Source organism: Erinaceus europaeus, chromosome 3 (assembly GCF_950295315.1).
Source record: "Erinaceus europaeus chromosome 3, mEriEur2.1, whole genome shotgun sequence".
In the NCBI taxonomy this organism is placed as follows: domain Eukaryota; kingdom Metazoa; phylum Chordata; class Mammalia; order Eulipotyphla; family Erinaceidae; genus Erinaceus; species Erinaceus europaeus.
Window position 1 is genome coordinate 25,811,005 of NC_080164.1, and position 22,298 is coordinate 25,833,302.

The following is a 22,298-nucleotide window of genomic DNA, read 5'->3' on the forward strand; positions in this document are numbered from 1 at the left end:
TGGAGAGAAGGAAGGCTCACTGCATTCAGTTCTCTCTAGAACAGAACCCAGAGTCTGCTCACAGCCGTCCTGGAGCAGGAGAGAGAAGAACTGTGCTTGTGCATTAGGCCAGTGTCTCTTACCACTGCAAGCTGTTGGCATGACAGTGGCCACAGGGAGCTTGGGGCAGCTGGGGGATTCATTTGACCTGTATTCCCAGCCACTTCTCCTCTGCTACTGGCAGAATCCTCTTCCTGCGAGCTTCTGAGAGTGTGCTGTGAATTTGTGTTCGCCTGCACCGCCCTCACCCCCCCACCAAGAACTAGTGCTGTAGCTCATGTCTACTAAGTGGCCTTGTCAGGGGATGCAGGGTTAACTGGTTCCAAGGCAAATGCTGTGCACCACCACTGAGGTTGGGGAGAGGAGAAAAGGGCAAAACTGGGAGAGGCCAGATGCCTCCTCTCCACCCAGGAAGCATAGCCAGACTTGGGTGTGTGAGTTTGTGTCTGTGGGGTCTCAGACACCAGGCAGCAGCTTTGCTTGTCGGCTGAGGGTGCCCAGGGCAGCTCCCAGGGTCCAGGGCACAGAGAAGGTATGTCCTACAGCTAGCTGCCACTTGGAAGAACTGGGCTTGTGTGAGGCTTTGTGCATCTTCTGAGACTCTGCTCCCGCTGCACCCTTTCTCTTGTTTTTTTGTTGTTGTTGTTGGTTAAGTCTGTGTAGTACCAGGGATGTACTTAGGGCTTCACAATGCCACTGCTAAGTGTTCTCCCTAGGCCAGTGTTTTTATTCTTTACTTTTCTTTAGAGAGAGTCAGTGAAGAGAGGGTGGGGTAGATAACATAATAGTTATACAAAGAGTCTCTTACGCCTGAGACTTAATGGTCCTAGGTTCAATCCCCCCACATCACCATAAGCCAGAGCTGAGCAGTGCTCTGGTAAAGAGACAAGGGGGGGGGAGGGAGGAAGAGATAACATAGCACTGCTGCACCATCTGTGGAATCCCCCTCACCCCTGGTCCATGGTGATTCCATGTGATGCCAAGGCTCAGACCTAAACCTAGAGCCTTGTGATGGTAAGGTATGTGCTCTACTAAATGAGCTAACTCTCCCCCCACTTCCTTTAATGCCCCCCTTCCCTACATTCAGGATTAGAACTCTGCTACTATACACACACACACACACACACACACACACACACACACACACACACACACACGCATATATATATATTTTTAATTTAATTTAATTTATTTTTTTTGCCTCCAGGGTTATCACTGGGGCATGGTGCCTGCACTATGAATAATACACTGCTCCTGGAGGCCATTTTTCCCACTTTGTTGCCCTTGTTGTAGTTGTTACTGTTATAGCTGTTGTTGGATAGGACAGAGAGAAATGGAGAGAGGAGGGGAAGACAGAGAGGAGGAGAGAAAGATAGACACTTGTAGACCTGCTTCATTGCTTGTGAATCGACCCCCCACCCCCCGCAGGTGGGGAGCTTGGGACTCAAACTGTGATCCTTACGCCAGCCTTTGCACTTTACGCAAAGAAAGACAGAAAAACCAGGGTACTGCTCCACACTGGCTTACAGCGATGCTGGGGATTGAAACTGAGACCTCAGGTCCTCTGGCATAAAAGATCCTTCTGACTGGCATATGCATTTAAAGTCTCATGATGGATGTGACAGGAAGGGGCTCCAGTGTCCCTGAGCAGAAGGACCAGGCATTTTTGCTTTGGCACCTCAGCTGTGCTTAAAAGAAAATGCAAATGAGTTAGGGTTAGGGTTACCCTTTCCCATGGTCAAAATACGAGCACAGCTGGAAATTGTGGTGTGCAGGGCAGATCATGCAAAAATTGTGGAACTATTTGCACCGGGCATGCACTAAACCATGAGCATCCACATGAAAGCCCTGACCCAGCTCTGCCACCCTCAGCATTGGCTCCTAGGACCCAGGCAGCCTGTCTTCCTGGCCCCCTCACACTCCCCAGCTCATTGAAGGGGCCTCCAGCTTTGGACACAGACAGGAGAGCTCTCTACTGTTATTGCTCTTCTATAAGGAGGGGAGTTTTTAAGAGGAACTGACTCTCCTGTGGGTGTGGAGACTGGAAAGTCCCCCATTCTGCTGTCAGGAAGCCTGTGGGCCCAGAACAAGCAGGTGGGCATGTTGGGAGTAATACTAGAGGCCTGGGAGCCAGGGCAGCCCAGGGTGCAAATACCAGGGCCGAGGGCAGAAGAGAAGATGACCTCTGGGGGAAGAGCAAGGACTCTCGGGATGGTGACACGCCGGAGGATGCATCTCTGGTGTTTTCATTTGCACGTGCCAAACTCCCTGATAGCTGGGAGATAGTTCTGCTACCTGGATCCTCCCTGTCTTGTGCTAAGAAGAGTAGCCTTTTCCTTCCTTCCTTCCTTCCTTCCTTCCTTCCTTCCTCCCTCCCTCCCTCCTTTCTTCCTTCCTTTTTTTTTTTTTTTTGCATGTCAGAAATGTATTTTATTTGAAAACAACTTAAATATTTAGACAAAGAGGGTTAGGCGGTAGGGCAATGGGTTAAGCGTACGTGGCACGAAGTACAAGGACCAGCACAAGGATCCCAGTTCGAGCCCCTGGCTCCCCACCTGCAGGGGAGTCGCTTCACAGGTGGTGAAGCAGGTCTGCAGGTGTCTGTCTTTCTCTTCTCCATCTCTGTCTTCCCCTCCTCTCTCCATTTCTCTGTCCTATCCAACAACGGCAACATCAACAATAACAACAGCAATAACTACAATAAAAAAGCCAATAATAACAACAACAACAAAAAACAAACAGGGCAACAAAAGGGGAAAAAAAGCAAAAAAAAAAAAAAAGCAAAGTGTAGGAGGTGCAAAGCACAAGGACGGCAGTAGGATCCCGGTTCAAGCCCCCGGCTCCCCAACTGCAGGGAGGGGCGTCACTTCACAGGCGGTGAAGCAGGTCTGCAGGTGTCTATCTTTCTCTCCCCCTCTGTCTTCCCCTCCTCTCTCCATTTCTCTCTGTCCTATCCAACAACGATGACATCAGTAACAACAACAACAATAACTTTAACAACAATAAAAAAGCAACAAGGGCAACAAAAGGGAAAATAAATAAATAAATTTAAAAAGGCAAAAAAATGTAAAAAAATATTTAGACAAATGATATTAGTATATAAATTCATTTTTTTTTTTTTACAGAATATAAAGATTTTTCCTTCATTGATCTTTCATGTGAAAGGTATGGCAAGCCTGAAAGAAGAAACTTTCTGCACACAAACATGCATCTTACAGATGGGGTACTAGAGCCAGTGGTGTCATGCTCCTGCACATAAATTAAGTCAGGGTCATCACATATTAGAAAGGGGGTGAGAGAATATACTCTAGTCGGATTTAAGAAGCAAATATGACACAGAAAATCGTGCAGATAAGACTCAAGTAAGTAGCTTTAGTTAGGACATTGCTGACTAGGCTGGAGTAACAAGCTCATGGGGTTGTGGTGTGCACCACGTTAAAACTGCATGCATGGAAGGGGGCTGGGCGGTAGCATAGCAGGTTAAGCACACATAGCACAAAAGCACAAGAGCCGATGTAAGGATCTTGGTTCGAGCCCCCAGCTCCCCACCTGCAGGGCGGTAGCTTCACAAAGGTGAAGCAGGTCTACAGGTGTCTGTCTTTCTCTCCCCCTCTGGATCTTCTTTGTGCCACCTGCGCTTAATCCGCTGCACTACCGTCCAACTCCCAGCCTTTTCTTTGCTTTTTTTTTTTTAATTGCCTCCAGGGTTGTAGCAGCAGCTTGGTGCCTGCACTGTGAATTCACTGCTTCTGGCAGCTATTTTGTTCCCATTTTGTTGTTGTTGGATAGTACAGAGAGAGATTGAGAGAGATGTGGGGAGCCAGGGGCTTGAACCAGGATCCTTGTGCACTTAACCCAGTGTGCCACCACCCAGTTTCCAAGCAGCCTTTTCTTAAGGTACTCATTCACTGCTCAGACCTTTTATCTGTCAGAACATCTCAGATCTCTCCAGAGCATGAGTGTGCTAGGAAGACAGCATGTAAACCCAGCATGGCCTTTGCCTTGTCCCCGTCTTTTCCTTCTCTAATTCCATGTGAGCCAGTCCCATTAAAAAGATATTACCTTTTTTTTTAAAAAAAATTATTTATTTCCTTTTGTTGCCCTTGTTGTTTTATTATTGTTGTTGTTATTGATGTCATCATTGTTGGATAGGACAGAGAGAAATGGAGAGAGGAGGGGAAAATAGAGAGGGGGAGAGAAAGGTAAACACCTGCAGACCTGCTTCACTGCTTGTTACGCGACTCCCCTGCAGGTGGGGAGCCGGGGGCTTGAACCAGGATCCTTCCGCCGGCCCTTGTGCTTCGCACCCCATGCGCTTAACTCGCTGCACTTCCACCCAACTCCCAGATGTTACCTTTTGTGACTCTACATGCTCACTGTTGGGAGAAGAGATACCAGTAACCCAGGGTGAGGGCAGCCTCCTGCCAGCTGACTGTGCTCTGTAAAGAATAGGTCTCTTAAGAGCAAGCCACCTGAGGACCAGGGCCTTTGCAGGTAGTGTATGAGGTCAAAGTGATATTCAGGGTGCAGGGAAGTGTCTGTGTTTGTGCCAGGGCTGTGGGAGGTGGAAGCAGTGGCGCTGCAGTGTCAGACTATGGCCAGTCCTTGTCCACCTCCCTGCCTTGCAGTTAAGCCAAGGCTCATGACAGAGCAGTAAGGTATTTCCCTAGGGCATGCCCTCGAGGGGGGTGGGTGACTCAGATCTTAGTGTCACTGAGCTTGAAGCTTGATCCTCAGTACCAGGTGGGAATACCATGGACAGCACCTAGGGAGCTCTATGGATGGTGGAGCAGTGCTGAGGTCTCTTTCTCTGTATCCTCTGTCTATTCCTGTCTCCGTCCAAAAGAAAGGGCTTTAGTGGAAGCAGCACCAGCTATTAATTTTATTGTGTCTGTTTATCATCCAAATTATATGCTTTTCACTTTTTTCCATTGTATTTGCTAGAACAGAGAAAAATTGAGAGGGGAGGGGGAGAAAGGGGATATATATAGAGAGAGAGAGGGAGAGAGAGAGAGAGAGAGAGAGAGAGCGAGTGGGGTGGGAGGAAGACCTGCAGCTCCACCCCTTGTAAAACTCCCACCCCCCGCCCCGCCAGCAGGTGGGGACTGAGGGGCTTGAACCCAGGTCCTTGTGCATTGTAAGTGTACTCATCCAGGTGAGCACCCTCCCCCATCATCCAGGTTACTAATGTGTTGGGGAGGGGGTGGGGGAGGGTTAGACAGGCCTGTGGAGTAGAGCAGTCCAGTGAGATGAGCTGCAGTGGTGGTCCCAGGCGTAGATCTCTGTTGTTTGCTGTCTGTGCACCAAGGGTAGATGTGGAATTGGACCCGGCTCCAGCTGACCCTCTACTCCAGGGGCTTTCCAGGTCTGCCCCCCTGAGAGTCCTGAGCACACAGCAAACAGCCATGTGATTCCTTTTGTTTTAAGTTCCACCTAGTGTGGTATCTTCTAATCTCCTGGCTGGTGACTTGCAGGAGTCCGGGGCTCAGACTTGTGCTGGCTATGGGCTCACAGCTCTCTTGTACTTCAAGGCGAAGAGGCCACATCTGGTTGCAGAGGCAGCTGGGAAAGAAGCCTCTAGATGGAAGTGGCCAAGGGCACCGCTTCTGTCTTCTGCTGCTGGTTCTGTTTCCATCCCCAGCTCAGGAAGCAGCCAACCTGGTCAGGTTCCACACCCTTCTTCCTCATGCTGGGGACACAGGTTGATGGAGGACCCTTGAGGTCAAACATGGGGAAGTGCAGGGTAGCTCCCAGAGGCTTTGGGTTTGATCCCTTGTACCAACAATAGCCAGAGCTGAGCGGTGCTCTGGTCAGAACAAACAAGCAGGTAAACAGCGAATCGCCTAGGCAAAGATTTGATTTCTGTTCTCAAACCACCCTGCTATGCTGCTTTCAGTCCACCCATGTGGTTGTCTGTCTGTTTGGTTGTTTTAAAATAGAATCTTCTGGGGCTGGAGATAGCTCACCAGGTAGGGTGCCTGCAACACTGTGTAAACAACTTGGGGGTGAGCCCCAATACCACATGGATGTTGCTGTGGCCATGGAGGAAGCTTTGGGGCTGTGGGGTCTCTCTGTCTGTCTGTCTCTCTCTTTCTCATTCACTTTCACTTCCTTTCTTGTTCTCTCTCTGAATGAGAATAACAGACTTGAGGCAAATTTTGTGTGAACCCCAGTTTCACCCAAACAAGGATGACTGCAGCAACGAGACAGGAGCTTTCAGCCGCCTGTAGCACTTGGTCATGGAGAGCAGCGGTTGCTAAGGGAGCAGCTTGCAGAGCAGAGGAAGTACCCATCAGAATGGGGACATGGAATTGGGGGCAGAGCATCCTCTCCACAAAGGCAGGGCACAGTGATATTTCTCAGGGGATGGTCAAGTGTCCTGGGCATCTTCAGAGGATACCCGTCTCTGGTGCCCAGACCTATCTTGGGGAGGAGGAGGTAGATCCACGGGAGGAGGAAGCAGAAAATAGCAGGAGCCGGGACAGTGGGAGGGTAGCGCCTCTGCACCCTGTTCTGCATGGGGCAGCTAAGGAGTTGTGAGAGGGACAGTGAGCCTGAGGACAAAGGTCCAGAACCTTAAGATGTGCCTCCTGGTGATACTTTTTTTTTTTTTGCCTCCAGGGTTATTGCTCAACTGTTTTATTTATCTCTTTTGAATCGGGACATAGAAACTGAGAGGGAAGGGAGAGATCCAGAGATGGGGAGAAAGAGCTACCTGCAGTATTGCTTCATGGCTCATGAAGCTTCCCTTGCATTTGGGGACTGGGGGCTTGATCTGGGGTCCTTGAGCATGGTAGCATATGCACTCTACCAGGGTGCACCATCAGCCTGCCCTGGAACTAGCTTTGTATGTGATGTGCTGCTTGTATATGTGCACATCTGTATGTGTTTCCCAGCACAAAACATTGACTGTAGCAGTGATGTGAAAATGCATCTATCTAGTTGAATCCTGTTCTAAATCCTGGGGCTTGGGCCTGCAACATAGCACCCCTGGATAGTGTGCCTGCTTTCTCATATATGCAACCCAAGTTCAAGCCTAGCCCCTACCAAACTCTGCAGGAAGCTTTGGTTATGTGATACCCCTCTCCCCACATACCCTGGAAAACTGATTCCAAGCAGTGATTCCCCCCCCCCCCCAGCAGCAGCAGCAGTAGCAACAACAACATCAAAACACAACTTGTCATGAAAGGGATTCAGTGTTAGAAAAAGCCTGGTCTCCAACTATGGTGGAATGTGACTTAGACCCTTACCCCAGGGGACAGGAGGTGTGTGCAGGTGTTGGCTGCAGCCCAAAGTTGGTAGGATGTCTCAAAAGAACAGCCATTCAAGCTGGCGTGATCTGAAGGGAAAGAGGAGTGGTTCCAGGTGTGTGTGTATGTGCGCGCGCACACAGGCAGGGACTTTGGGGAGGGTTTGTAGTCAGGCTTGGGAGATGTGAGGGGTTGGTGGAAAACATGGTAGCAGAAGCAATTAGGAGCTCTGCCTTGAGGACCCGGAGGAGTTTGGGCCTTTTCTTGTTGATAAGAGAGAGCCACTGAGCAGGGCTGGTTTTTGAAGCAGTTGATTTGGGTGGCCGTGGTGGAGGGCAGGGAGAGAGCTCCCAGAGCCCTGATGAGGTGTTTGGGGAGCGTGATGACGTCAAGGACCCCAGTCCCCATGGAGGGGAGGGAGACACGTTTATCGTAGAAAGAAATGTGGCAGTAGAATCCGTTCAGTTCGTTCAGCTGGTGGATCAAAGCGCAAGTCTACATTTCTTTGCAGAAGAGGATGGGTAAGAGAAGGTCTTTTGTTGTTATTTGAATCTGTCATATGTTACCCAGCCTTCTTACAGGCTGTTAAGCTGCTGGAGTTAGACTGTCTTTGGGTTACAGGCGTCAATGTCCAGTCCTCTCCCCCCAAATTCCTTCTTGGCAAACTTCACCGAAGTGAGTAAATATGATAGTCCTCTTTGCAAGGTAGCAATCAGAAAGGAGAAGATCTCAGAATCTGTCAGTTAAAGTTACAAGCAGACACTAAGTACTACCTGCTTCTCCCTGCACAACTGTTTCAGTCCCTTCCTGACTGTTTTCCCTTTGAGAATAATTTAGACCTTTTACTACTGCCTTTCATTAAGATACTTTGCTTTGTGCACCTGTTATAGATAGTAGTTACTGTTTCAGGGCAAAGGCTAGATAGGAAGGCACATAAAAGTCATGTTAGGGGAGCAGGGCAGTGGTGCAGTGGGTTAAGCGCACATAGCAGAAAGTGCAGACTGATTTACATATCCCAGTTTGAGTCCCCGGTTCCCCATCTGCAGGGGAGTCACTTCACAGGTGGTGAACAGGTCTGCAGCTGTCTATCTTTCTCTCCCCCTCTCTGTCTTCCCCACCTCTCTCCATCTCTCTGTCCTAGCCAACAACGACAGCAATAACAACAACAACAATAATAATAACAACGATAACAAGGGCAACAAAAAGGGGAAAAAAGTCACATTAGGAGTACTAGGGCATTTGGTCAGGTAGAGTGAAGCTGAGCTTCAATAATCAAAAACACGGGAAATGTTCTGTTCATCCTTTGCACAGAACTGCCTCAAAGCTCTTTATAAAGAAGACCTTCTAAGGACCCCTTGTCAAGGTGTGTTTTATTTTAAATTTTATTTGATAGGGCAGAGGGAAAGAAGAAATACATGTAGAAAGAGAGAAAGATATACCCGCAGGCCTGCTTCACTGCTCATGTAGCTCAAACTGTGGTCATGGTGCTTGCACTTAGTGACATGTATGCACCTAGTGACATGTATGCTCAACCTGGTGTCCCCCCCCCCTCTTTATTTCATGTCTGTAGAGGTAGTATAACAAGTCAGTGCTTATCTATGTGTATGTTTTCATTGAGGGAGGATTTAATTTATTCAATAAAATCAGAAGTAAAAATTGGCATTATTAAAAAAAATAAATGTCTTTTGCTTACACTGTCATCTACAGTGACACATTCTTGAGAAAGCTTATGCCTACCTGCCTGAGTTTGAGCGACATGTCTAAGGTATCTTAAACTCAAGCACTTTTCAAGACTTCTCTCCAGATAAAGTTATCAGAAACATGTTGACTATTCAGCAGGCAGTACCTGGTCAGAGTGCCATGAAGTATCTACTAGAGATAATTTTAAGAGCAGAGAAAGCCCATAGCCAGTCGCAGGGATTCCGAGGGAAAATCTGGTTTCCTGTAAGAAGGACCTACAAGGGTTGTTAGGACTGAACCAACCCCTGTGCCTGGCTTTCTTTATTCCTCTACACTGGAACCCACGAAGAAGGGGCTTTAAATTCAGCTTTATTTCTTAAGGCTGTAGCTCTCCCATGACCAAGCACTGGCTCTGTGTCTCTGAGCCTGTCAGGAGGCTGTAGCCATGAGTAGCTTGTGGTTTCTTGCTTTGGTTGTGGTTGGTTTTAGAGGGCTAACTTGCTCTTCTTTTTAAAAAAGGGGAAGGGCCCAGCTTCCCACCTGCAGGGGAATCACTTCACAAGTGGTGAAGCAGGTCTGCGGGTGTCTATCTTTCTTTCCTCCTCTCTGTCTTCCCTTCCTATCTCCATTTCTCTCTGTCCTATCCAAGAACAATGACATTAGTAACAACAACAATAACTACAACAATAAAACAACAAGGGCAATAAAAGGGAATAAATATTTTTTAAAAAAAAGGGTGGGTGGGTGATAGCACAGTGGGTTAAGCACACATGCGCGAAGTGCAAGGACCATTGTAAGGATCTTGGTTTGAGTCCCTGGCTCCCCACTTGCAGAAGGGTCGCTTCACAAGCAGTGAAGCAGGTTTGCAGGTGTCTGTCTTTCTCTCCCCCTTTCTGTCTCCCCTACTCTCTGGATTTCTCTCTGCCGTGTCCAACAACAACAACATCAGTGGCAATAATAACAATAACGACAACAATAAGGGCAACAAAATGGGAAAAAAAGGCCTCCAGGAGCAGTGGATTCATAGTGCAGGCACCAAGCCCCAGGGATAACCCTGGAGGGAAAAAAAATTATAAAGACAGAGACCAAACCAGAACATCGCTCTGGTACACGTGATGTCGGGGATTGAACTCAGAACCTCATGCCTGAGACTCTAGCGCTTTGTTCATTGCTCCACCTCCTGGACTGCCACATTGTGTTTTAGAGAAAAGATTTTATAGATTGACAAATGCGACTCCTGTAATTCTGCCGAGCATGGGAGTATGTAGGAATCTGCATTGAAGATGAAATATTGTAAAGGGTCTGCTGTTGTTTTGGGACCACCGCCCAAGAGAAGGGTGGCATTTGTCCATGTTGCTCTTCCGTGGGGCTCCGTCATCTCCTCCTTTATTCCAAGGTCAGATTTCATTCGTTAATAAAATTGACCGCAGCCTGGGCAGCTTTGGTAAGCTGAGCCATCACCCTCCGATGATGTTAATTGTGACATCCCTGAATGTTATTTGTGTGCAAACAGGCCCGGGGAGGCTGGCAGCCGGTGTGATAGGCTTACCCATTGTTTTGCAGATGAGAACTGGGACGAGGACCAGCTGCTGGGTTTCGAACCCTGCAACGAGAACCTTGTGTCAGGCTGCAACATCATCAACGGCAGGTGCGAGTGCGACACTGTGGGCACTTGCAGCAACCCCTTCGAGTTCTCCAGGAAGGATCTGTGCCTTTCAGCGCTGAAGAGGATTGAAGGTAAGTCCCCATGCTCACCTCTGTGAGTGCTTGCTCCTGCCTCTGCCACTCGAGATGGTGGGAGCAACTGAACTGGAACCTGGGCGTGGGCGCACTTCCAGAAAGAGGCTGCTGCCGTCAACCCCCCCCCCCCCGCCCAAGAGGGGTGTGGACTTGACCAGGTGTCCACACCAGGGTGCCCGCCCAATTCTGTGGGTGGTCCTGTTGGGGGAGCCCACCAAGCAGGCTGGTTTGTGCAGACTGGCCCAGGGCCACCTGTGCACAGCAGCTGGCTTCACATGTGTGCAGGGGCCCAGCACCTGCTGTCACCAGTCCCTTCTGCTCAGTTGATGAGTCAGGTGCATAGGAGTAGAGTCACACAGCCTGTTTGGCCTCCCAGTGCGTCTCTTCAGGAGGTCTGAGGAGTTGGTGCTGTAATGATTGATGACTGTAGTTTGGTTGTGCCAGGGAGTCAAGGGACTTAAGTGACTGTGGTTGGATCACTGGGCTTGTCACCTCTGGAGTGGTGTTATACACAGCATCCGAGTGGCCCCAGGCGGTGGCTCAGTAGTAGAATGCCGTACTTGCTGGTAGAAGATCCTAGGTTTGATCCCTGCACTGCATGTGCCAGAATGATGCTCTGTTTCTCACTCATCAGTATATTCTTTAAAAGCAGTGACAGTAGAATAACAACAACAGAAACTCTACTAATGTTGCGCGTAACTTCTGTGCCTTTCTGCTGAAGATCTAGACAAACGGTTGAGAGTTTGGAAATCTGGTTTTTACTTGCAGGAATGTTGGTGATATATCCAGCACCTGGTGCTATGGATCACATCCACAGAATTACCAGAGTCCTGGGCCTGGGCTTGGGCCGCAGCCTGGCCCCCTGACCAGCCCTGGGTTTCTCTTGAGGAAAGAAAGAGGACTGAGTGAGACTTGCTTATATCTACTCTCCCCCCCAGCCCCAAAAGTGATATCATTCTTAGATGGAGAGGGTGGCGACTGAATTGGGAAGACTGAGGCTTGAGTCTAGAATTCAAGCGCTGAAGGGCAGTGAGGCAGGGCCAGAGTTTTTAAATTGTGTGAAGTTTCTAAGCTTCATAAAGTGGCAATGGCAAATAAGTGGAGAGCTCTAGCCTTTACAAGAGCCCATACCTTTGCCAGCACAGCTGAACAATTGACAGTCATAAGAGGGGCCAGATGGTGTGGTACCTGGTTGAGCACACACACATGTTACCAAGTACAAAGACTCAGGTTCAAATCCCTGGCCTCCACCTGCAGGGGGAAGCTTCCTAAGCAGTGAAACAGTGCTATAAATGTCTCTCTGTCTCCCTCTCTGTCATCCCCTTTCATTTCAATTTCTCTCAAGCATGAGATCCCAAGTTCATGTACCAGAGTGACTCTGGTTCTTTCTTGCTCATCTCCTGTCTGTCTGAATAACAAATAAAGTCTTAACAACAACAAAAGACCAGGGCAGGTGTATTTCTCCTGAGCTAGGTGTACACGTGTGATCTTTCCAGTGTACAGATTAACTGCTTTGATTTTTTTTCCCCCAAAATGATTCTCAAAAGACTGCGTTTGGGATCTAGTCCTTCCACTCTTGAGCTCACTCCTTTGGGCATAATTACTGGAACTGATTAAATCTCTTGACCCATTTCTTACACAGTTTCTGTCCTGCGGCCTCTCTATCTCAGACGAGGGTCAGTTGAGGTCATTTAAGGTTAATGGACCTCCTATGAATGACACTCTGTTCAAAATAAGGCAGCCTGCCACTTCCATGAGTTGGTCAGGAGTGATTGTTAGAGGATTTCCCTTTTCTGAGGAGCAGTTCTGAAGGAAAATCCCTGCTTATGGTCACCTGTCTGCTGCCTGTGGAACATCTGAGGAGATGAACCCTGTGTAAATAAGGCACTGAGAGCCTTACAGGTTGGAGTGTCAAAGGAGAGGAGTTACTCCCCCCCACACACACACACACATCACAGGTGTGAACTGGAATTATCTGATGGCTTTGTGGAAGAGGACCCAGATAGTTAGAATTTGGGGTGTTGCTAGATTCCAGGATGGAGGACCCAGATAGTTTAGAATTTGGGGTGTTGCTAGATTCCAGGATGGAGGACCCAGATAGTTTAGAATTTGGGGTGTTGCTAGATTCCAAGATGGAGGACCCCAGATAGTTTAGAATTTGGGGTGTTGCTAGATTCCAGGATGGAGAACAACACAGACAAAAGCATCAAATATAGGGAAGTTTTCACAGCCTGTGTGTCAGGTACTTGGGAAAGGAATCTAGAAGAGTAAGATGTTATATGAACAGGGAAGACAGGGTGGATAAAGATGGGAACGGTGGAGGGGTAGTGCATAGGGCAGGATTCATGCCTTGCCGTGACATGAGTTTGACAGCTTTGGCATCTCTGTTTCTCCAAATGAAACAGTCTTCTGGGAGGCAGGGGGACAGCTCCAGCCCTAGGGCTGCCCAGGGCTTTCAGGAAAGGCCACTCCAGGCTTAGCCAGGGAGCTGCCCTCAGCATTGTCAGGAGACAGAGAGAGTAGGCTAGACTTTTTCTCATGTGTATTTGACCGACTCCAGAAATTGAGAAGACGGGGGAGATAGAGAAGAAGACAGAGAGATACCTACAGCTCTGCTTCACCACTTGTGAAACTTACTCCCTGCAGGTGGGGACTGGGGGCTTGAACCTGGGTCCTTGCACACTGTAACAGGTGTGCTCCACCAGGTGCGCCACCGTCTGACCCCACTAGGAATGGTCTTTACACTGAGTGGTCCTAATGAATTCAGAAATATGCCGCTGTGCCAAGTGCACGGGGAGGCTGCAGAGCACGCTGAGGAACACACCCTTCTCCTCCTGCACTCTTCCGGCAGCTGTTTATTCGCTGCCAAGCCTGTGCCAGGCATAGCTCTGGCCGTGAAAACCCTGGTGTCAAGAGCTTCCCTTCAAAGCAGGAGGGGGTTGCAGCAGACCTGAAAATAAATGAGAGACTGTTGCCGAATGTGGCAAGAGCTAGGACAAATGACAGATGGAAGAGAGGGGGCTCCAGGGAGACCACGCTTAATAAGGGGGGGTCAGGGGAGTTTTCTGTGAAGCCTGGGTATTTGCTTGGGACTTGGAATAGAGAAGGAGGCAGACTTGGGAGTGATGGGTGGGGAGTGAATGCCACGTACAGGGATGCAGAGCCCAAAGAGGAGGTGAGCTTGTAGTACTGCAGCAGTGGAGGTGGCTGGAATGTGGGGAGAACAGGGCTAGAATTCCCTCTTCACCCCCATCCCTGCTGATCATGATGAAGAGTGTGAATTCTGTGAGTGGGGCTGGAATGATTACATTTCTGGATCCAAGTCAGCCGGTGAGGAGGGGTTCCTTGAGTACTTCCTGCTAGAAAGAAATGGTACATGAGACCTGAGAGGTGGGTGGGCTTGAGCTGTGATGGACAGTGTGAAAGAAGGTCTGAGTGGGAACCTGAATGCACTTGGTGGATTGTCGGAGGAGGGGAGTAAGAGAAAGAACAACCCAGAAGTACTTTCAATTTCTTTTCTTTCTTTTTTTTTTGGAGGGGGTGTGGTGGGTGAGAGTTGCCATGACCACTGCTACGAGGTGGGAAGCAGATTTCAAGCCCTCAGGATCTTTCTTGTTTGTTTCTCTGGACAAATTAGATTTGCCACCCAAGTAGAGCAGTTGGTTAAGTAATTGATGGTTTAATTAGCTTCTTAAGTCCCACGCAGACATGCATAGCTCTGGAGTAAGTCTGGAAAAGTCTGCTCCGGGTTAGCACAGAAGAAAAGCCAGCCCTTTCTGTTAGGGGTACTCTCATTTGGAGACTTCAAAGAAAAAAAAAACCTGATTCTCACTGATTTATCACCAGGTGTAGATGAGCTAAAGGAATCCAAGGGGCAGGGTTCTTGAATTTACTTTGTAGACATTACTGCATGAAGCAGTGTCTACAAAGTATGGGTTTGAACCCAGGTCTTCACACATAGTAGCACGTGCAGTCAGCTAGGTGCACCACCATCCAGCTCCTCTTTTTTTTCGCTTTAAAGAAATTTCTAGAGCATTTGCTTTAGAGCCTTAACTGACATTTACCACTTCCTGCCCTAGGCTGACTAACAGCAGTCTTACCTACTGGAATGTTATGTTAAACATTGCTTGTTTCTAGGAATTTTTGATTAATTTTGCATTTTGCTTGTCTTTTCCACACATTGAATGAGTGACTTGTCTTTCATAACTGCTGCCGCCTCCTGTGTGTACATCCTGAAGTGTAACCCATGCCTCCTGTGGCCTGACGTCACCTCCCCGCGCCTGGTGCCACCTGCCATGTTTGTCTGTAGCTGGGATTTGATTCTGATTCGTGTTGAGAAAGAAGCAGAATTCTGTTCATGCACGTGTGTGTGCAGAGAATGCTTTTTCTCAAAAGCTGCTGTGGCTGTTGGGAGGGGTGGGTGCTACCTGACGTGGTCTTTAGCTGTTGTTCCACCGTTGAGAGAGTGAACAAAATCCCCTCTTGCTTCTGGTGCTGTGTCCGCTGGGGAAAAAGAGGCCATTTCTCTGGACATACGGTGAGGACCAAGCCACCACTGCTGGGTATCTGCAGAGAGACCTGGTGCCGTGTGCAGACGGCACCTCCTTGGTCACTAAAACCTCCCATGGAAGACACTGCCTGACTAAGGAGACGGGACTAGGACAGGGGAATCTGCATTTCCACCCAACCTGCCAGAGATGTGGCCACCACCAGCTTCGTTCATCCCAATCTAAATAGCAGAGTCGTGGGGTGGAAGGCCTGTTAGTCAACCTTGAAATAGAGAGCAGTGGATTTATGGGACTGGTGGGAGGCAGCTTTGTGTTTGTTTGCTTCCTCGCATGTTACTGTTATATTTTTCCAGAGCCCTGCTCAGCTCTGGCTTATAAAGGTACGGGGGTCTAAACCTGGGACCTCAGAGTCTCAGCCATGAAGGCCTTGTGTCTGTCTATAAGCCAGTGCTGGGCCACCTGCGAACCTCTGCTCCTTCCATGCTTTTTCTTGTGTGTGTGTCTCCAGGTTATTGCTGGGGTTCAGTTCCTGCACTACAAATCCACTGCTCCTGGAGACCATTTTTGTTGCCCTTGTTGTAGTTATTGTAACTGTTGTTGTTGTTGTTGTTGTTAGATAGGACAGAGAGAAATCGAGAGAGGAGGGGAAGACAGAGAGGAGAAGAGAAAGACACCTGCAGACCTGCTTCACTGCTTGTGAAGTGACCCTCCTGCAAGTGGGGAGCTAGGGGCTTGAACCAAGTTCCTTATGCTGGCCCTTGTGCTTGGCACCATGTGTGCTTAACCCAGTATGCTACCACCCAGGGCCCCCCCCCCCCAGGGTTTTTAAAAACAAGTGTTTGAGGCTGAGGAGCTAGCTCAGTCTGTTTTGAGTCCTCGACTTGCATGTGTGAGGCCCCAGGTTCATTGCCCACCTTATTAAGCGAGTGACAATCATTGATATGTTGAATCCCTCCCTCATGAGATAAAAAAAAAATAACCATCAAGTTATCAATCATGGAACTCAAATGATGAATAATGCACAGGCGTGGTTGCACTTTGCGGTCTTAGAAATGCTGAAAACCGACAGTCACACCCACTCTGTGAGCCCTCTTGTGGTGATTGTATGGGATCATGTGACAAGGAACCAATAAACCCCAGGACCTGAATGCTGCAGAGGATTTTTTTTTCCTTCCAGTAGAGATGATTCTTTGAGTAAGTTGACTCATTTGATCTTTTCTCTAAGCCTCTGAAATACGGTCATGGATTTTTGGATTTCTGTTAGTAGACTTGGGGGCCATGGTTGCTGATCTCTTGCAGGTGGTCAGTGCCCTTATTTCCAGATCTTTCCTAATATATCTGAGTTTATATTTAATATCTCCAATGTGATCCTTATATTGGCAGGCTCAGAAATACTGAGAAAGAGGGGGGTGGGCAGTAGTGCGCAGCAGGTTAAGTGCACATGGCTCAAAGCACAAGGACTGGCGTAAGGATACTGGTTCAAGCCCCCGGCTTCCTACCTGCCGGAAGGACACTTCATAAGCGGTGAAGCAGGTCTACAGATGTCTTTCTTTCTCTTCCCCTCTCTGTCTTCTCCTTCTCTCTCCAGTTCTCTCTTTCCTATCCAACAGCGACAACAGCTATAACAACAATAACAACAACAACAAGGGCAACAAAATGGGAAATGAGCAGTGGATTTGTAGTGCAGGCACTGAGCCCCAGCGGTAACCCTGGAGGCAAAAAAGGAAAAGAGAAGAGAAGAGAGGAGAGGAGAGGAGAGGAGAGGAGAGGAGAGGAGAGGAGAGGAGAGGAGAGGAGAGAAGAGAAGTACTGAGAGACTCAAATAGATTCTCCACTCCCCAATATAATTGCACTCAAAATTAGATTGTAGTGGTTTGGGAGGTGGCACAGTGGATAAAGCATTGGACTCTCAACCATGAGGTCCTGAGTTCAATTACTTCACAGCACATGTTACAGAGTGATGTCTGGTTCTTTCTCTCTCTCTCTCTCTCCTATCTTCCTCATTAATAAAATAAATAAAATCTTTCAAAAGTCAGATTTCACTAGAGCATGACTAAATTTATTTTTCTCACCCCCCCTTTTTTTCCCTTATTGCCACCAGGGTTATACCCAGGGCCCCTTACCTGTGCCATGACTCCACTACCTGACTGCCTTTCCCCCCTTTTTTTTAAATAGAGAAATTGAGAAGAAAATAGGGGAAATAGGAGAAAGAAAAGACACCTGCAGCACCACTTCACTCTTCATGAAGCTTCTCTCCCTGCAAGTAGAGACTAGGGGCTTGAACACAAGTCCTTGTGCATGGAATTGGTGCACTTTGGTGTGTCACTGCCAGGCCTCTGGTTAAATTTCCAAGACTGTCCTTATGGCCTTGGGGGGGACAGTGCAGAAATGGGGTGGGTGTTGGGTGTTTTGTAAGGCCGGTAAAGTTTAGGGAGAAAGTTTCTTTGGGAAGCACTTGGCCTTCCCACACTGCTGGTTTATAATCCCTGACAGCAGACTATGAGACTTAACTAGGGAGAGAGGGTGGAGGACCTCTCAAACTCCTGATTCTTCTGAAGCCAAGCATTCTGTGTAGCAAGGGCCAGAGCTATCTCTGTTGGGACTCCTGTGTGCCCCGATTCATACCTTTAAGTTACTGACTTCATCATAGACATCTCATAGCAATATTATGCTTCTTCTTGAGGTATTGCCTAGTCTTATGCTTTGTTTAAAGCTTTTGTTTTTCAAAAGTTTGGTGAGCATCACTTAGAAAGTTCCCCCCCTTAAACGGATCAAAAAGCATAATGAGATTTACACTTCCTCTAGCCAAACCCCCCCCCCCCCCCCGCACGCCCAAAGAGAAGCCAGCTGACATAGTTTTCCCTTTCGCTGCTCATGCACCATGGAAAATGCTTGTTGCTTTAAGGCAAGAAGGCTTTTTTGAATCTTAAGTCTATATTGCTGCCTCCTCTTTTATTAAGTCACTACATAGTGATAATATAGATTTATGTGTGTGTGTGTGTTTTCCATTTAAACTTTAGCTTGATCCTGGGGTCGGGGGGAGTGTTAAATGCAGACAGAGAGTTATTTATTTTCCTAAGTAGTGGACACTTTCCCCCCCCTTTCCAAGGCTGACAACTAAATCAGGATTTTAGAATTTTATGTACTGGCTTCCAGTTGTTGTTTTGATGCCTTGATCACTGGTACAGGGGCAAGAAAAAAGGCGGAAACCAATTTCAAATATCTGGGAAATCAAAACAGGAAGCTCAAGGAACTTGGCATCACACCAGTTGGAGGGGAGCAGTTGTTTGAATATTCTACCTGGGTTTTTAGCTGTTGGAAGTCATACCATGACCTTCTGGTATTGTGCTGTCTTGTGGCCAACCAAAAAAATAAAAGGATGAAATATTTCATATCCTCTGCTAAGAAGGGAGCATGTGTGCGTGTGCTTGAGTGTGCTTATGAGAAGGATCTATTAGCATGGCCACGTTGCAGTGACAGAAAATAACTGATGCAATAAGACATATTTTTGAGGTGAGGGAAATAGCTCAACTGCTAGAGTTTAGGATGTTCATGTCCGAGGCTCCTTGTTTAAAGCTTGTCACTATAGTTACTGGAGTAGTGCTCTAGCTTCCCCCCCCCCTTATTCTCATGTGAAGTTCTCTGTCTCATATGCAGTAAATCATTAAAAAAAAAAAAAAGTAGCAGCCATGGAGGTAGCTCAGCTGATAGAGTGCAGTCCTTCCATGCCCAAAGCTCCTGCTTTGATTCCCTGACAGCACATGTACCAGTGGTGATCTGGCTTCTCTCATGTGAAACATTCTATCAAATGTGAAATTAGTTTAAATATATATATATTTTTAATCCTTTTAATTGTCTTTATTTATTGGATAGGGATAGCCAGAAATTGAGAAAGGCAGAGGAGATAGAGAGACAGAGAGATAAGATACCTGCAGCACTGCCTCACCACTCATGAAGCTTTCCCTCTCCAGGTGGGGACTGGGGGCTCAAACCCTTGTCTTTACGCACTGTAACATGTGCTTAACCAGGCATACCACCACCTGGCCTCCTGTTTTTTTTTTTTTTTTAAAGAGCAAACTCTGACCTTGAGGGTGATGCTTTCTCTAGATTAAGAGTCAATCGTATTCCATACCACCTGTTAACCCCCAGTCCTCTCTCACCTTGCTTTAACCCTTAGTTTTGTGTACAGGTCCTCTTCTGTTCTGGGTTATACCTGGTCCAGACATCTGTCAGCCCCCTGCACCCTGTCCTGGTCAGTTAAGGGACCAGCAGAAGTGGTTTTGTTTCGGGATTAAATGCCATGCATATATTCCTGGTGACGAGACAAAGTAACACCTGACCCCCTGGGCCCAGCAGTGGGTACTTTTTGGGTCCAGGCTTATAGCTTGTTGTACCACCCATCAGCACTTTCCCAGAACCTCCTCTGCAGACCCACTTAGCAGGTGGCCTCAGGTCCTGGGGAGCCCTGAGCAGTGCTGCTGCACTTATGCTTTCTGCCTGGACCCCTGGTGCTTCTTGGTTACTTTCAAGGCCCCATATGGGCACCCTTTCCTACTGCTGTGTCTGGCTTTACCCTGATCCCACTAAGCTTTTCCCTGCCCTGAGCAGAGGCTCGGGTCCCAAAAGACCTTCTTGCTGCCACCAGAGGGAGGAAGTAGGGACTCCTCCCTTTGTCCTCTCTTCTGACAGCTGCAGGCATAGTAGTCCCTACTGTCCTGGCCAGCTGTCTCCCTCCACCTGCAGGCACTCTGGGCACCAGGAGTGGTCACCCCCCAGCCCCAGGCCACAAAAGCCACACTAATGAACATGACCAGAACTCCCAAACTTCAACTTGGGGGTCTAGGTGGCTCCAGCAAGCCTGATAGTTTGTATTTGTTCTGTTTGTGGGAGAAAAAAAAAAAACACTTGTCTTTTGAAAGGGAAGTTCAGGACACAGTTTGGAAGCATAATCTCTTTAGCAGGGATTTGCTTTCATTCCAAAGTGGCCATTTCAAATGTTCTTATGATTTTATAAATATAGACAAGGAATTCTGGTAGGTTCTGTTTTTCTTTCCCCACTCTTGCCAGAATTATGTTTCTGAGTACCTTGATTAAGAGAGCCTTCCAAGAAAAAGAAAAAAAGAAAAGAAAAGAAAAAGTGTTCATGAAAGAGGGTTTTCATTTCCTCTCCCTCCTCTTCCTCCTCCTCCTCTTTATAGCAAAGAGTGGCTGGGGAAGTGGCACAGTGATAGAGCTTGAAGTCTCCAGCTCAAGTCCTTGCTCCACATGTACCAGAGTGATGCTCTGGTTCTCTCTCTCTCTCTCTCTCTCACTCTCTCACTCTCTCACTCTCACTCTCTCACTCTCTCACTCTCTCTCTCTTTCTCTCATTGCCATTGAGAATTTTTTTCCTGGAGGGAGACAATGACACACACACCACACCACACCACACCACACCACACCACACCACACCACACCACACCACACCACACCACACCACACCACACCACACCACATTAACTTAAATGAAGTGGCGGAGGCCAGGCTCAAACTGGGTTGTGCACATTGCAAAGCAGCATACCATCCATGTGAGCTATTTTTCCAGCCACCTGACCCCTCTTTTTTTCCTTCCTTCCTTCCTTCCTTTCTTCCTTCCTTTCTTTCTTTCTTTCTTTCTTTCTTTCTTTCTTTCTTTCTTTCTTTCTTTTTGCAAGGAACAAGCAAATGTTTTTATTAATAGAAGGAGGCTAGGTTGAATGCACAACCATAGATGCCAGGAGTGCTCTAGGCAGGGCTACACTTCTCTTCCTTTTCTTGTTTAAGGCAGCACACCTAGCCCTTGTGAAAATTTGTGTTTCTTTCCTCTGTGGACACAGATTTTATTCTTGCAGGCTTTGTATTCACTGCACAGCCCCCAACCACCTCACCATTTTGCCACCTGCACCCGTACAACCCTGGTAAAGTTTTAAAAGGGTTTCTTTTAGCCATTGATCACTAAATGCCAGCTGTTTTCCCAATTTCTTTTTATTTATTTATTTTTATTATTATTTTTTTTCTGTTGTCCCAATTTCGTCCTTTCTGATTGGGACATTCTGCCCCGGGATTTCAACCCAGAAGCCGAAGCGAGGACTGCCTACTTGCAGGAGGCCAGGAAACAGCTCAGCCTGTCGGAGCACCAGTAGGTATGCTTAAGGCTCCAGAGGCCTCGGGTTCAATCCCCAGCTCTAACTTACACCAGAGTTTAGTAGTGCTCTGATCTTCTCTCTTTTCTCCTCTCATAATAAGTAAACAAACATCTCTTTAAAAAGAGAGAAAATTGGGGCCGGGCAGTAGCACAGAGGGTTAAATGCAGTGGCGCAAAGCTCAAGGACTGGCATAAGGATCCTGGTTCAATCCCCCAGCTCCCCACCTGCAGAGGAGTCGCTTCACAAGCTGTCTGCAGGTGTCTTATCTTTCTCTCTCCTCTTCTGTCTCCCCTTCCTTTCTTGATTTCTCTCTGTCCTGTCCAACAACAGTGATAATAACAACAACGATAAACAACAATGGCAAAAAAGGGAAAACAGTAGCCTCCAGGAACAGTGGATTCATAGTGCAGGCACCAAGCCCCAGCAATAACCCTAGAAGCGGGGGGTGGGGGGAATGGGCATAGTAAGATCCTTCTACAAGGCCCTGGTTGTGTTGTGCATGGTGAACATTCTAGAAGAGTTCAAGAAACCATTCAAGGTTAACGTGGCTCAGTTTCAGAGCTGATGCATTTTATGATGCACACATTTATGTGGCTGCTCCTGGGAACTGGGCTTCTTTGCAAAATGTCTTAACTTTGTCCAGAATGGAATTTCAGAATCCCAACACTCAACGTTGGGATTTTTAATTTATTTATTGGTTTTTAAGAAATAGTCTAGGGGGAGATGATAAGGTATAAAGTAAAGCACAGCACGTGCAGACAAGTCCGGAGTTCCATTCCCAGCACTGTGGATGATGCTCTTGTCCTCTCCCTGCTAACCCCACCCAACCTCTGTAAATAGATAGATCTATAAAAATATGCAAGTTAAAATAAAACACTGCCTCCTTCCCCAGTTCCTCCTGGCTGTCACTGAGCATG

The 22,298-nt window shown here is 47.7% G+C and overlaps 1 protein-coding gene across 1 annotated transcript in view; it reads left to right on the forward strand.

Annotated features, from left to right (window-relative positions):
• CRIM1 (cysteine rich transmembrane BMP regulator 1) overlaps positions 1-22,298 on the forward strand; it is a 179,642-nt gene that overhangs the window by 38,484 nt on the left and 118,860 nt on the right. The window contains exon 2 of the mRNA XM_007521003.3: positions 10,533-10,706. Coding sequence (XP_007521065.1) covers positions 10,533-10,706 — 174 coding nt within the window. The remainder of the gene's footprint in view (positions 1-10,532; positions 10,707-22,298) is intronic.